Consider the following 16,464-nt stretch of genomic DNA (forward strand, 5'->3'; position numbering starts at 1 on the left):
GAAGCTCCTCTTTAAAGAGGCATCAACCCACCAACACTGCTGCCAAGAGAACAATCAACAGTAATTTAATACCTCATTAATTGGATCTTATTATAGTAATTCTTGTAAAAAAAACTAATTGATTTTACTGACATGGTCATGTGCCTCTTAAAATAATTATTAAACTGGAGAGATGAGATGAGAGGGATGCAAAGAATAGTTATTCAGCGAAAATACAGTATAACATACTCATTATTTTGGTACACAAAGTTTTCACAAAGAAAGAAAAATTAGTTGCTTAAAAGTTTTGGATCATTATGTGAAAGAAGAGAAGAAAAAAAATTATCCCTTGATTCAAAGTCTGAAAATTTTATATTGCTTATTTATTTTCATATTTTAGTTTTTTTTATGTTAGAAATTTAAGTGTGAGTAATTTTGACTATCAACGAAGGATATAGAAAAAATGTGACCCATATACTCAATATGTGTCTAGTTAGTCTGATCATCTTTCGAGTCTTCAACACTTTATTTTTATGAATATTATTATTGTTATCATTATTATTATTATTATTATTATTATTATTATTATTATTTGATTTATGTAACTGACTTTGTTTTAGAGGATAAGATTTTGTTTTTGGTGTTTTATATATCTATTTTTATTCCCATGTAAAAAGAGTCTGTTTTCTTTTGTGTCTAATTTGACATTTTAGAGTGCAAAAGGGATGCGAGATTAATATTTTTCTCACCTCTTCAATTGACATGGTCATCTGTTTTTGTTTCGTAAGCTTATATCATTATAAATTGTTAATGAGAGAGAGAGAGGGGTGAGAGGGTGGCTTTAAATTAAGTGGCTGGTGTATTAGTGAATGAAGAGGAGTGTAACAAGAGTCAAATTAGAATTGCACACACACTCTTTGTTAGAGTACAATGGCTTTCACACTAGACAGGTTCGAAGAGAACATGGTGTTCACTTTCGAGTCTCAGAAGTCAGTGCCAGCACCCTTTCTGACAAAGACATACCAGCTTGTGGATGACCCTCACACTGACCACATTGTGTCATGGGGTGAAGATGAAACCACATTTGTTGTGTGGAAGCCCCCTGAGTTTGCCAGAGATCTTCTTCCCAACTATTTCAAACACAACAACTTCTCAAGCTTTGTTAGGCAACTCAACACCTATGTAAGCATCCTTATCTTTTCTTATGTACTTCTCTACAATCCCTATTCTTCATCTTTGCTTCATTTCACTTCATTGAGTTTGAAGGTAAAGCTCTTTCCATTTGAGCAAATTGACCAAATACTTATGTTAGAAGTTAAATATGATGGAACTTAAGTTCTTTAGTATAACTAGAGATCTAACATTCCTTTTTGTTCCATTATCTTGAACTACATAAGGCCAACTTAGAGTGTGTTTGGTGTTGCAAGACACTTTTACAACCTCCAAACAGAAAAAACATTTGTAACATTTTTCAAACAGGAAAATGTGGTCAAACTTTATTCTCGTATAAGTAACAGTTATGCAACTTTTGCATTAGGTTCAGAATTTTACATTAAGTTTCACTACAAACTTGCTTTAAAGATAAAAGTTTTCAAATATAAATCACTTCCTTTCAAACTCAATTTTAATCAAAATATTATTTTGTTTTATAAAATGATCATCATCTAAACTAAAGTTTACAATATGATTAGCAAGCTATATGTGATTGCATTATCATACTCTCTAATTTTGTAACTTTGGCTACATGATTAACTATAAATAGTAAAGTTTCATATATATATGAATCTTTCTTCTTCTATTGCAGGGTTTCAAGAAGGTAGTTGCTGACAGGTGGGAGTTTGCAAATGAGTACTTCAGAAAAGGAGCTAAGCACCTTTTGTGTGAAATCCACAGGAGAAAAGCACCTCAGCAGCATCACCAACTCTTCCATGACCAACTACCATCCCAGATTCTTCAGAAAGATGAAAGTCTCTGCTGGCTTGACACTCCACTACCATCTTCAAAGCCAAACACAGACATTCTAACAGCACTTTCTGAAGACAACCAAACACTAAGGAGAAAGAACTTCATGCTCTTATCAGAACTCAGTCACATGAAGAGTTTGTACAATGACATCATATACTTCATCCAAAACCATGTAAAATCACCACCCTTTGAACAAAGAAGCAGCAGTGTTATTCCAAAGCTGGTAGAACTGGACTCATTGCATGAGTCTCCAAATGACATGGGGGTTCTCAGAACTGCCAAAAGTTGTGTTGTGGATAAGTCTTTGGTTACTTCTACTGAGGAATCGAACAGTTCTGTGAAGCTCTTTGGGGTCACTCTAAGTGGCAGAAAGATTGCACCCAGATAACACTAATTGATGATTTGTCCCATTATGGTTAGCTTTTATTTGGGTGGCCATGACTTTTATTGTTGAGATTGTAGAATATCTCTGGTCATGTATATGAGTGATTATTAGGTGGTCATATACCATCATATGTTCATGGTTTTGATCAATTTCTGTGACATATATTTAAGTTTCTTAATTTTCAAAAAGTGAATTAGTAACACTTGATTGTGTCATGTGTGGAGATTGGTCAGACCAAACACTAATGAGTGATACTCTAATAATTTTTTCATGTATAGCACAGTGGCTAATGATTGCATTGTTACATTTTGGTATTCCCAGCAGAATTTTCCATCAATTGATGTGCTAATGAAAATAGCAGGGTTTTTCTCCTCTCTCTTTGTTGAAGTTGGAATCACAAAGTATACTATATAGTTTGTAAATCTTATTGGTCTTACCTTTTTACTTTTAATTTTCTAAGAAGCCTCAAATATATGCGTGCGTTTAAAATTCTGATTTCTGAGATATAAAACGCAGTTGCATGTGGGAATTGGGATGTGAACATAAAATTACAAGAAAAATTATATATATTATTTAGTTTAATACGCATTCAATTAAAGAAAACAGAACATTTTGTCTCGTACGTAAACCTCGGTTTTTATCATTTGTCTATGTACGTATAATGTATTGAGTCTTCATCTTGTATATATGATTCGTACAATTTCTACAAGTGACCACGCCCCACATTGTATGTACATAATTTTTTGTTTTGTTTTAGAAAACATATTGACACTACTGTTTTATTGAAAGATAGTAAGAATTAGCATCAAAGGTCTATTAAAAAAATTAACATCAAAGGTTGTTAATTTTATAATTGCTGACCAAAAGTTAAAAGCGCTCAAGTCACTTCATTATTGAACTCACCTTCTTCAAAACCAAGAAACAAATTCCGAAGCCATTTTGGATGCATATCTGTATCTTAATTAACTGTTAGTGATTAATTATTTCTGTACACATTGTCAGATCAAATTGCGCATTCAATCAATTAAAAATTGGTTTTATACGATTTAAATATAATTATTATAAAATATTAACAATCTTTATCGTACAGAAAAGTATAAAAAATATTTGTACTATCGCACATTATAATTAAATCTTAGTTATATTTATAATATTTTTTTATAATAAATTAATTATTTCATTTAATTTTTGTGATTTATTTCTTTTTATGTTGTAAAATATATATAAAAATAAATAAATATTTTTTCTTAAGATGTGACAAAATATCCTTCTCACAACTTATTTTGTTTTCGTATATATGAAACTCATATCAGTTAGAGTTTCCAGTGACTCATTAACTAAAACAAATTAATAATTAATAATAAATATTGACCAATAAAAAACATTTCATTCTCCGCCCAAGAACCATCATGCACGTAAGAAAGCAATTTTTTTATGATTATTGATAATTTTTGTCACTAATACTTATATCACTAAAGTTTTAGTGATGATTTCTTGAAAATTACATATAAATTGCTTTTGGTAAGTTTTTTTTAGTAATGGGTGAAACATTAAACATACAAAACACAATATGAAGCACATTGAAGGTTCAGGATGTGATTGAGCAATCATTTCATGCGTTTAGTTTGACGGATGATTGATTTTATACATGGAATCTTATGCATATGTTTCTACTTTCGGTTTCCTTTAAAAAGAATAAAAAAAACAGAACCATTATAAAAAGGCCAAAAATGGGGAGTGGGATAAAGAATGTTTTTGGAAGAAAAGAACTCATTGGGATTGTAATACCAATTTGTCATGGGTTTCTCTGTCATGCCACGAATTTCATATATTGCGAAGCTTTTCTCTTTCATTTTTAATTATTACATTACAATATCATATTCCACTAGACAAGTTATTCTTTTAATCCACTAGACAAGTTGTTAAAGTAACGCAAAGTACGAAAAGATCAAATCCAAAACGGAATCCCATATATACTATTAAATTTACTAATGTGTGATATTCTTTTTCTTATATGTAGCAAGGACACACACACAAATCAAATGCTGCATGTAATTAGAAGAGATATCTTGAAAGGGGTAACGTTATTTTGGCTTAAATATATCGGTTTTGCCTTAATTAATTTTTAATAATAGATTTTATTAAAAGTTTCAACATAAAAAAAAGCAGGTAATAAAACCATACATATATTACACATATAAAATTCCTATAAATAACCTGCATAATATATGGAGTAATTATTCTTCTTTTTCTTCTTCCCATGTCTCTCTGTTTTAATTTAATAATAAATTAATAATACATCCTTTATGTAAATATTAGGTGAGGAGTATTTTTTAGTAAAACAAATCTATATAACCAGTAAAAAATACAATTTACATTGGCTTTAAGACAACCAATGTACCTGTTGTAATTGGTGCAGCTAGCCAACTTACCTTGATCAACAGATGCCCCTCCACTGCCCTTGATATGAGAACTCTTGAAGAAGTTTGGTTAGGTCACCCTCCAAACTTGATCAGACTTAAAGTGTTTGGGTGTGTTGAATATGCTCACATTAGGCACCACAAATTGGAACCTAGAGTTGTGAAGTGTATGCTTATAGGATATCCATATGAAATTAAGGGATATAGGTTGAGGTGCTTGGAACTTGGTCATAAAAAGTGCCTTATAAGTTGTGATGTTGTCTTTAATGTGACTCATATGGATTACAAGACAAATACTGAGATGGCAAAGCCTAGCACTAGTCAATCGAAGACAAGTGAGCTTGAGAGGTTAAACCTTGAGGTGGAGCCTAAGGACAAGAATGATGAAGTTCAGACTGAAGGTTGGCTAAGTGATGATGACGACATTGAGTAGCATGATGGAGAAGATGGCTATATGCTAGCAAGAGACAAAACCAGAAGGGAAATCAAACCACCAAATAGGTATGGATATGAAAACTTGATAGCTGCTAGTGAGGTTCTGGAAGATGAACCTACAAGTGTGAAAACTGCCTTGGCTAGTAAGGAAAATGAAAAATGGAAAGTTGATGTGCAAGAAAAGATGAAGTCTCTATCTGACAACAACACATGGGATTTGATTAAGAGGCCCATTGGTTTCAGAGTGGCCAACTGCAAATGGATCTTCAAGAGGAAAGAAGGAATAAAAGGTGTTGTACCTGATAGATTCAAAGCCATACTTGTTGCTTGAGGTATTACACAAAAGGAGGGAATTAACTTCAATGAGGTCTTCTCACCTATTGGTAAACATAAATCAATCATAATTCTCTTGTCCCTGGTTGCTGAATTTGAGTAGATGGATGTTAAAACAACATTCTTGTATGGTGAACTAGACGAAACCATCCTCATGAAGCAACTTGAGGGATTTGAAATCAAAGGCTAGGAGGGATATGTTTACAAGCTTAATAGGTCCCTATATGGCCTGAAATAGTCCCCTGGGCAATGGAACAGGAGATTTGATGAATTGACCGCTCAAATTCAATTTAAAAGGAGTCAGTATGTGATGTGCCATTATTTTCTCCTATTTCTTAACCCTTTTTGCACCATTTTAATTACTGATTAGTCTTAATTGTCAAATTAATTAGGCAGTTTTATTATTTGGGCTTATTCAGCTAATTTGATGTTTTTAATCTATTTCAGGAATGAATGAAGCATTGGGCTTGAATCCAAAATTGGGCTTGGACTTGAAGAGGGCAGACTATTTTCTTCTACCAAATTTTATCTTATCTAGACTTTATCTTATCTAGATATTATTTAGATTTGATTTCATCTAGATATTATTTCATCTAGATCTTATCTAGATTTTATTTTATTTATGAGCTTGGATTTAAAATAGATTTGTAAGCTTTGAGGCTGAAAAATTATATAACAGTACCAAGGTTCTAGTTTAGGCTCTCTTCTCTCTCTCCTCTCCTCTCTCTCTTTTTCGTTTTAGTTTTAGACTGCTACTCTCTTTTCCGTTTTAGTCACTTTTCATTTTAGCAATAAAATTTCGTTCTTCAATCTATAATTTCGTTCTATATTGATTAATGGAAGGCTAAGTCTCCAACGTTGTTTTCTCTTGAGGATCAAGCACAATTCTCTTTGAGGTTCTATTATTACTATTAATTTCTGATCAGTTTTTCCTCTTCAATAATTACTCTGTATTTGTTGCTATTAATTCATGCATGCTTAGTGCTTGATTAATTGTCTCTGCGCTTAATTTACGTTCATGCTTAATGATCGTTTATGATTAATTGGTGTATGTGTTGCTTAATCACATAATGAATGTCTTATGTTAAATTTCGCTTAGTAATTTTGTTAAATTTCGCTTAGTAATTTAATTTAGGGTTGGATTAAGTGGTTGAACTGATAAAGGATAAACTCTCGTAACCTAGGATAAGAGACTTGCTTGTGAATCAAGGGGAGACAATGTGTTTAAATTATGATATTTTCTAATTCACATCTATTCCCTGTTTAATTTACAAAAGCAAACAACCCCCCCCCCCCCAATTCGTTACTATTTTCATATTATCTGTTATGAACATTTGGTTTATCATTGCTCGTTAGGTCATTAGAACTCTCACTATATAAAATAACTTTAACCTCGAGCAGCTTTGTAAAAAACATTTATGTTCTTTTTTTCTCTAACTTTCAAGACCCCTAATAGAGCAAATGGAGGAGGAGCTCTAGAGAGCACTAGAAATGTCACCATTGCTAACGGAGAACGCTTGAACGACTACATCGAGGGAAGAGATGAGTTACTCACGCTTGGGGTATTAGAATGAACATATGTAGGAATCACGAGAGGATCAATTTTTGGGTTATTTTATAAAATTCAATTTTTTTTCTTGTGTTTTTATTCATGAATCAACTGTGTTTGACGGACCAATTGATATTTCTATACGAAATTGTTGTGAATTGATAAAGTTTCTCTTGAACAATCAGGTGGTTCACCGAGCATGATTTTAGAGGAATCATATAGTATTTGGTAAAATTGATACCTATTTTTCCCATGGTAAACTATTTCTTGTTCTTGTGATATAAAACATCTATCATTTTATTTTTTACTTGTTAATGTTAAAGAATTCTTCCCTTTCCTGATCTAAAGAAAATTATTGAACCGGCTCAAAATGAAGAGATTTTTATATAGTTATGTTCTTTGCAATTATATTCATATATTTTTTTTTTGCACGAAAAATATTTATAATTTTTATTCAAAATATTAAACATTCACAAGTTACATAGTATGTTTTTATATAATACGTTTCTTTTATATATATATATATATATATATATATATATATATTATTAAGTTTACGTTAATATTTTAATATATTTATGTTAATGTTTTTAGCACGTTAATTACTTATATATATTATTGTTTATAATATATTTAATTTTTAATTACTAATGTGTTTAATTATTTTTATGTACTTATATATATAATATTTATCTAATGATTTGTTTATTATTATTGCTATTATATATATAGTATTAGATGTAATTCTATAGTGGTGTGTTATATATATTTGATACATGTAAATATATTTATAAGTCTTGAAGTTAGATATATTTTGTTATTGTTATTATACATGTTTATCTATTTCTTAAGTATACTTTGTAGTTAGTTAAATTGTGAGATGTTAAATTGTAGACATGAGATATGGTTGTGAATTAAGTGTGTGATTAATACTTGATGTGATATTACTTGTGTTGTGAGTTATGAATTATACAATAACTCGACTAGTGTTTATCTTGAAAAAATTGTTTGTGTGCGAAGTGTTAAAAGAAAAATGTAGGGTTCCAAGTTAGGAACCTAAAGTGTTAAATTGTAGTGTAATGTGTTAAACGTGTTTGAAATATAAGTATGAGGTCGTGAGTATTGTATAATTCATGAACAGTGTCTGCATGCAAGAAAAATTGTTTTAGGAGTTGGACCTGAATCAGGAAGGTAAGGCCCTAACGGATTATTTTGAGTCTAGGCCTTGGGGATAAAGACACTTGGTTTGAGTGCTCCTTTAAGCTTATATTGATCCCATATGGTTGGAGCATTCTCACAAAACAGAGTGACCTTGACTAGTCACCTTATGATTTTACTTAGTGAGAGTGACCTGACATACCCATTGTGTGGTGTGTCTTGTTATGTACTCCTAAGCGCCCTAGTGTGAGTTTTCAGTGACATGGTACCACATTGCATATAGGTTTGAGTCTTAGTATAATTGTTACATAACACCTGTGAATTGTTTATTATGTAATTGTTGAGTGTTGTTATGTCTTGAGTCGAGTGTGTGATTCATGTGTAATGTGATTGGTGATTGCAATATGAATTTTAAATGATATAGTGGTGAAGTAGCGTGGATTGAATTAAGTTGAGTTATGTTATAAATAATTGTATAAAGTATTTTTTTCTTATTTTTTGTTTATCCATATTTTATTTAGAAATGTGATAACTCATTTCCGCTGTGTGTTTGTGTTTGGGCTGATTGTCATTTTGTTTCAGGTGAGCCAGCGTATGATGAGTTCCATGGTGGAGATGGAGAGACTTAGCTTGTGACAGGGAGATGCTTTGATAAATGTGAAATCAAGGCATAGGGTTTTATTTCATATGTTATAATTCCATGAATGCTATAGTTTTTTTTTTATGTTTTCTGCTTTAGTGTGACTTTTCATTCAAAATGGGCGCCTTGCTTTGAGCCAAAATAATTTTATCATTTATTTGAACAAGTTCTATTATGATTTCACTAAGTGGATGTAAACCTTTTACCCCTTTGAATTGTTTTTATTTAAAAATGTTTTAAAACTTTTAACTAATTTCGCATTATTTTTTTCTTTTATTATTAGTATTAGTATATATTTGTGTGGGGTAGAGGATGTTACGAAAAGGGCAACAACTATTGAAGGATTTGTTAACTTTGATTATGCACGGTGCCTAAATGCTAGGAATTAATCTCTCACTAGCTATATGTTTATTGCATATGACATTGCTATCAGTTGGAAACTAAATCTATAGTAGATAGTGGCTTTATCTATCACTAAAGCTGAGTACATGGTTGTGATTGAGGTTGTGAAAGAAGCCTTATGGCTTGAAGGAAATGCTAGAGAACGGAGGATGCAAGACCAAGTGATTACCATACACTATGACAACCAAAGTGCTATTCAATTATCAAGGAACCATGTTTATCATGAAAGGACAAAACATATTTTGATATCAAGTTGCATTTTGTGAGAGATGTGATTGCTAAAGGGTCAATTAAAATTTGCAAGGTTTCATCTTATCATAATCCATTTGATATGATTACAAAGGCACACTCCCCGGAAGTAAGTTTTTCCATTGTTTGGATTTGATTCAATTAAAGGGTGATTAAACTCATTTGGAGTTGGTTGGCAGCCACTGATCTTAGACAGTTTTTGAACCAAGGTGGAGAATCTTTGTAATTGGTTCAGCCAACTTAACTTGTCTTCCAAGCTAAGCCCATGACAATTACATTATTTAATTGTTATATTCCTATAACAGTTTTTCTGTTATAACTGTTTTTTTATAGTTAAAGGATTAGGGGACAAAGTCTTTATATAGTTTTGTGTTAGGTAGTTGGAGGTTGACTATTTTTATTTGTTGTTTTCATTCTCTTTTATCTAGGGAGAAAAATCTGTAAGTTTGATTAAGAGAGATTTTGTATGCTCACAAATAGAAAGAGATAGAAAGGAATATGTGATTGTGGCTTGCTTGATTCATTTTTGTGTGATCATTCTTGAGTCCAAGTTCAGAGTGAATTATCTTTTTTCTTGGCACAACAATACTTATGTAAGAAAATGATGTTTTATGACACAATACACAACAAAAATGTATTTCTATAGTTTATTGCAAAGTAACACCTTAATAACAAAACAAAAGCATTTCTATGATAAAGAAAATTTTATAATAAAAAAAAGTTGGAGACTAACATAGCAAAAATGTAAGTGAAAATAGCGTGACGCCTATATTAGGATCCAAAAAGGTTTTGTATAATGATTTATAATGAAATGGGGCTAAAACTTATTACACCCTCACAAATTGCTCCCTGCATCACATTACATTATGGAGGTGCAAGAAGTAATAGTTAATGAAATGACATAGAGATTGAATCAAAGATGCCAAAAATTATTTGATTTTAAAGAAAGGTTTTGTTAATTACTTTTTGTCCAAATCTTCTTTTCTTCTTTGAAGCATAAATTTTCATTTTGAAGAGGTTTTTGAAGTATACTTAGTGAATAGCTTTCGTATGATTCTTTATTAGTCAAATAACATTATTAATATTTTAAATTGATTTTTTACTAAGCAAATTGAATTTATGGATCCAAAACGACAATAACTAAACCTGAGCAAAATATTGCCCGCCCAAGGCTAGCTAGCAATACAAAGTCCATTAATATCTAACATTGCTATTTACACACTATTTTACTAAATGCAATCTTTCCATTTTTATTTTTTTATTCAAAATATCATTTTTGTCAATTAATTTATGGAATCATTATTTTTTTGTTGCCGTGTAGTTCTATCTCTTTATGGATATTCTTTTGCTGAATTTAGTATGAACTAAAAAAGAAAATATAAATGATAGACTATCAAAATCATTCTTAAACTATAAGAACCCTTAAGAAAATATAAAAACAAATGAATAATTACACTAAAAAAATATTCTCAAAATATAATTCCCAATTAATCATTGTAATTCTTTATTTCGTCGTATATATTTGGGTAATTGATTCTATTATTGGATCACAAAATCTAGTAGTAGAAATGTTTCTTGACATCGACAAAAAAAAAATGTTAGTTAACCATAGCCGCCCCCGTTTTTTCTTTTTTTGGTTAGATTTGTCGTTCACTTTTCTATTTATTACCCATCAACTGTTTGCTAAATTGCCTCAGAGAAAGTAGTACAAGGCTGGGAATTCCGTGAATATAGAGCATAATTGGGGTGTTGTGAGGTAAGGTGAGATGAAGGAAAATTTGTTGGGGGTAAGGAGGTGGAACTTGGAAGAGAGGACCTACCCACCACACCACCCTAAAAACATTCATCACCACCATCAATCCTTTTTAATCAATCCCTCTTCTGTTCATGTGCACACCACCCCCAAGAATTGTTGTCCTTTGGCCTTGTTTTGTTTTCATATTCTTGGGGTATGTGTGTGGACCAATTACTGCCTCCAATTGCAACTACCACGGATCTGTTCTAGGAACTAAATATTCCCATAGCATGATTTTATTATTCAATTGCCCAAGAGATTCTTTAGATATGGGTCTTTGCATCTAGACTTACCTTCATCTTTGTTCCTTTTTATTAATTTTTTTTTCTTTCATTCTTGTCTTGCCAATCCCATTTTCCAGGTGTCAAAAAACCTTATACAGATCTTGGTGCCCCCACCTCATTTAGCTTCCTGGCTTTAACTCCTTCTTACTTCATAGGCCCCATTGCTACAGATTCAATCTTTCATTGATTGACAGCTGTTACCTTTGTCTGTACGGTTGTGCTCCTTTTTGTTGTTGGAAGCCAATTAGAGGGAGAAAACTGTTTCAAAGGCTTGTTAAATCTTTATTTTCCTTTCTTTGCTAGTTATTACTATATTATACTACATAGTAACATAACAGTGGTTCAAGCCTTTGAAGCTTTCAAGTCAAGGCAATTTCCACCCAAGTTCGTCGGTGTGCGTGATTGTGTACCTTGTTCAAACTTTGAGGTGAGGAGGCCCACCATTGGGGTTTTGGTGGGGTTTCTTTCAACAAAAGAAACCCCATCTTTAAAAGGTGTTTGAAGATACCAAATTTGCTTCAGTTTGGGTTAAATAGCGAGGTTTCTTCTTATAAGCTATTGCCTTTCCGCAATTGGCTTCTCCACTTACTCTATCTAAAGTCTAGCTTCTCTCTCTCTCTCTCTCTCTCTTATCACATATGCCAAATCCAATTTTGACCCGCAAAAGACTTTCAATATTCTAATGCTACTTTACTTCATCACTTGCATCTCCTTCTTCTTGTTTTTAAAGTCCCTCCTTCTCAAGCCTCTCCCATCATGGGCATCTGAGATGTGGCTGTTTCCCCTTTTGTTTTCTCAAGAGTTGTCTGTGAGAACAATCTCCAAGCTGTTCAGGAACTGTTTTTGGATTGGTTTTCTGTGTCAAATTCCCATAGGAATGTCTTTGGTGAGGAAGAGTCTGACTTCAAGAGTGGAGAATGTTGAGGACAGCCATGACATGTCAGTGTTGGACTTGCCTGAGTTGGCCTTGGATTGCATTCTTGAGAGGCTTCCCCCCTCTGCACTGTGTCGAATGGCCGCTGTATGCCGGTCCTTGAGGGAGAGGTGTGTGAGTGATCACCTTTGGGAGAGGCACATGAGGCAGAAGTGGGGTAGAGTTATTGGCCCTGCTGCTTATAGGGAGTGGAAATGGCATGTTGCTTCCAAAAGGAATGTTGGGGGTCTTAAGCATGGCAGGCAAAAGGGTTTGATGAGATTTATGTCTCTTCGTTGGCCTTTGCAATGGATAAGACCAAAGGCTGATGCAAATAATAATAGCCCCAAGCAGGGGAGCTCTTTGCCTGTTGACTCAGTCATGAACTGGTATCTTGCTCTTGAGTCTGGCAATTTTTGGTTCCTTGCTCAGGTCTATAACCGTGAGGTATGTGATATGTATAAACAAACCCTTTTGTGGTGCTTTTCTATTGAAAATTTATATCTACCTTGCTAGCTACAAATATAAAATCAGTTGTTTGAATTTCAATGGAACACAGTGGGTTGTGTTTTCTCACAAGTTACATTTTTGCTGTTGGTGGTGTAGAATGGTCATATTGGATTCTTGTTATCTTGCTATGATGCTGAACTTAGCTATGATCCACAAACTGATACCTTTCAAGCCAGGTAATTGGCATGATTGTAGGTGCCCATATGGTCTATCTATACGTGTGTTCACATTGGTTATATAGTCCAAGAGATTTGAGTACCAAGCTTGAAGAGTTTTAAAGAAAGCATATGAGGAAAATAAGATGAAATTTAGATTTGATATCCTAATTATTGATTTGTTGCCTGTTGCAGATATCCTCCACATGGAAGAAGGGCAGGTGCTAGAGAGTGTGGCATCCCATGGGAAAGGCTAAGAGCACCTCCTATTGATACTTCTCCGCATGATCTTCATTTCTCCGACTGTTTAAATGATTTGTATCCGGGTGATCACATAGAGATTCAATGGAGGAGAAACAAAGAATTTCCTTATGGTTTGTGCCTTTCTCCAACATCTTGTTTTATTTATTTATTTGCATTAATCCTACTAATTACTGTGGCTGGTAAAAAGTCTACCCTAAGAGCCATTTAAGTTTTACCAAACATAGAAGAGAATGACTACATACTGCAGGATCATGTCCATATTAACAGAATCAATAAAAGGGGCAGTTGGATCTACTTTGAGTCTTTGATATAGAAATGATTACCTTTTTCTTAATTATCGATTTCCTTTATACCCTTGTGATGAGATTAAGATAATTGAGAACTCATTTTCGAACAATATTTACATTCTTCTAAGCTGTATCCTTAATTTTTATACCTTGATTGATAAAAGAGCCTTTGTATACTTCATATTAGAAGTACATGATTGGAATTATATTAAGCTAAAATGAATTGTTGCATGACGAGGTGCACCTTTATGGCAGGCTGGTGGTATGGTGTTGTAGGCCACTTGGAGTCATGCAATGGGAGTGAAAATTATTGCCGATGTCATAGTAGTGGTGAGTTAATTTGAACTTCCTTTTGGATGATTTTTATCATCAATCATTGCTTTTTCTTGGTTATAATTTTTATCATTAATTCAGTCCATCATCTTTTTTCTTCCCTTCCAGCAAAATAGGATTGTATTCTGGCTCTTTGTATGATTGATTGTCTTGTGGATCAGTGAAAGGACAAATCTTCGGAATTTGTTGAAAAAAATGGTTGTGGGATTCATATGAATTTTGTTTTTAGATATAACTTAATATAGTTATAATAATAAAGATACAGAATGGAGGCTAAAGAAAGATGATGCTTAGAAATTTTAAAGACAGAAATTAAGTAAAGCTTTAGATTTGTAGCTTTATTGATTTAATATATTAAATTTTTATAATCAGCAATTATTATTATTATTATTATTATTATTATTATTATTATTATTATTATTATTGTGGAGGTCATAATCTGAAAAAATTGACATGCATGTGTATTTAGTTTGCTTTGGCAGACCAGACCAGACCACAGGTTTGGCTAGGTCTCTCTCTGGATTCTAATATATCTAAGCATGGACCACCTGCTATGCTATTTGGCTGGTCCCCAAGACCTTTCATGGTCAGTATGTCATCAGTTCCACCAACACATTGATAATTTGTGTCTCAGTGGATACATTTATGGCCAACTATGCTGAAGAACTCGATTCCTTTTGTAGGCTGTTTCAACTCTAGTAGGAATCATTTTGGTTTGAGGGACTAACATGATTATTATAAGCTTCCAAACACTTTTTTTTCTGATCTTGTTAATTATAGAAAGAATGGCCCATGACATCCTTCTAAGGTATCCCTTGTGACATTTTATTTCACATTCCCTTCATCACAATAACAATAACCACAATAGTAGGAATAGTAAAAAAAATAGAATTAATTTTAATAATGCTTCAGTAAATTAAGAAAACAAGTGCTTATAAAATATGGGGGAAGTTGTCATGTGTTGATAAGGGCTATTTTGCTTGTCATGAACTTTGAAGAAGGAAATCCAACAAACTTTTGCTCTTAGTTAAAATTTAGTTCTTTTAAGTCTTTCTCTTATTGTCAATGAATCATTATTTGATGAAAACTTCAAATTTATAAAGGCTGCAAACATAAAACCTTTTAGCTCTAATATGCTACTAAAATGATTTTGAAGGACTGATCAGTTTCCACTACTGCAAGAATCAAGGCATTGGCATTTTTATATAATATCCTATCCCAGAGAGGGTTTTCTTGATATTCAAACAAAGCTTATTTAATGCTAAATGTGTTGCTTGCAGACACTGTGGTGCTAGAGTTCAATCATTACACTCCTGGCTCGCAATGGAGGCAGACCACTATCAGTAGGAAAGACCATAGGGAGGAGGGGAATGAGGCTGATGGATTTTATGGTGGAATAAGAAAGATTAAGAGTGAGGCGGAGATTACCACTTGGAAACACCTTTGGCCATCGGAAGTCTTGGAATAGTAAGCACTGGCACTGGATCGGATCAAATTCTCTACAACTTAGCATGATTTCAATATAGAAGCTTTGTTTCAGCAACTGAAGCATTGACTGGTTCTGCATTATACAACCTGAAGTGGACTTTCAGATATTTAGGCCAACCCGATTTTTTCCTGTCCTTTGTCACATTTTTTTATGTGGTTTTCCTCATTGTAAATTGCTCATTTACGCACAAATGTAGAATATTCATTCCACTATATATAGAATCTAGCTGATAATCCCAAATTAGTAGCTTTGAACTCACATAGCAATACAGCTTCTATCTCAATCAATGAAGATGTAGTTCAGGCATTATTTATGTGCAAACAGTTCATTAACTATATGCATCGAGGATGCTCGCTCCCTTTGGCCACTGAATATTCTTATGATTTTTTATTGAGGTATACATCCTCAGTGCCATTTTATATTTTAGCCAATTTATGTTATTGTTAGCCATTTCGCTGTGTGGGGTAATTGTTTCAAAAAAGTCTTGAGAAGACAACAATGGTAAATAAAACTGATGTGCTAACATCAAATGGATGCTGTATGTTTTACAAAGATGATACGGATATTAATGAGAGCTGTATGTTACTATGACTCTCTAAGTGTACCTAAGAGTCTCTAATCTGGGTACAGTCATACATCCAAGAGTTCTCTTTTGGCTCGACAGAGAAAAAGAAGTTGATTTTCCTATGCACATTTCTAAAGGTTAAAAGGTACTTACCGGAGAAAACCAATTTCTGAATTTATTGGTATAATAATAATTAGCTAATAAATTAGGCCAATTATTCTTGTAACCCAAAAGATAAGTTAGAGATAAGAACAAATCTAACTTTAATTTGTATCATTTAGTTAACTTATTCTATCATGACATGGTGGAAGCAGAGAAAGAGCCTTGCTTGTAACATTTCAAAATCCTTTTTAT

General features: G+C 32.7%; 2 protein-coding genes across 2 annotated transcripts; both read left to right on the forward strand.

Moving 5' to 3' along the window:
* The first annotated feature begins 755 nt into the window (after positions 1-755).
* On the forward strand, positions 756-2,704 carry LOC114419898 (heat stress transcription factor B-4b-like). The gene is made up of 2 exons (XM_028385703.1): positions 756-1,161; positions 1,784-2,704. Exons 1-2 carry the CDS (start codon positions 910-912, stop codon positions 2,330-2,332), a joined length of 801 nt encoding a protein of 266 aa, XP_028241504.1. The 5' UTR covers positions 756-909; the 3' UTR covers positions 2,333-2,704.
* An 8,461-nt stretch (positions 2,705-11,165) lies between these two features.
* Positions 11,166-15,959, forward strand: LOC114419899 (F-box protein At2g26850-like). Its single transcript, XM_028385704.1, has 5 exons — positions 11,166-12,954; positions 13,114-13,193; positions 13,368-13,546; positions 13,979-14,053; positions 15,337-15,959. The coding sequence occupies exons 1-5, from the start codon at positions 12,277-12,279 to the stop codon at positions 15,522-15,524; spliced, it is 1,200 nt and encodes a 399-aa protein (XP_028241505.1). The 5' UTR covers positions 11,166-12,276; the 3' UTR covers positions 15,525-15,959.
* Positions 15,960-16,464: the final 505 nt, after the last annotated feature.

Source organism: Glycine soja, chromosome 7, assembly GCF_004193775.1.
Source record: "Glycine soja cultivar W05 chromosome 7, ASM419377v2, whole genome shotgun sequence".
Lineage (NCBI taxonomy): Eukaryota > Viridiplantae > Streptophyta > Magnoliopsida > Fabales > Fabaceae > Glycine > Glycine soja.

Coding starts and splice junctions, on each gene's coding strand:
- LOC114419899 (XM_028385704.1), top strand. CDS start 12,277: ATGCTACTTTACTTCATCACTTGCATCTCCTTCTTCTTGTTTTTAAAG. Junction 12,955..13,113: donor CTCAGGTCTATAACCGTGAG/GTATGTGATATG, acceptor TTGGTGGTGTAG/AATGGTCATATTGGATTCTT. Junction 14,054..15,336: donor TTGCCGATGTCATAGTAGTG/GTGAGTTAATTT, acceptor TGTTGCTTGCAG/ACACTGTGGTGCTAGAGTTC.
- LOC114419898 (XM_028385703.1), top strand. CDS start 910: ATGGCTTTCACACTAGACAGGTTCGAAGAGAACATGGTGTTCACTTTC. Junction 1,162..1,783: donor TTAGGCAACTCAACACCTAT/GTAAGCATCCTT, acceptor CTTCTATTGCAG/GGTTTCAAGAAGGTAGTTGC.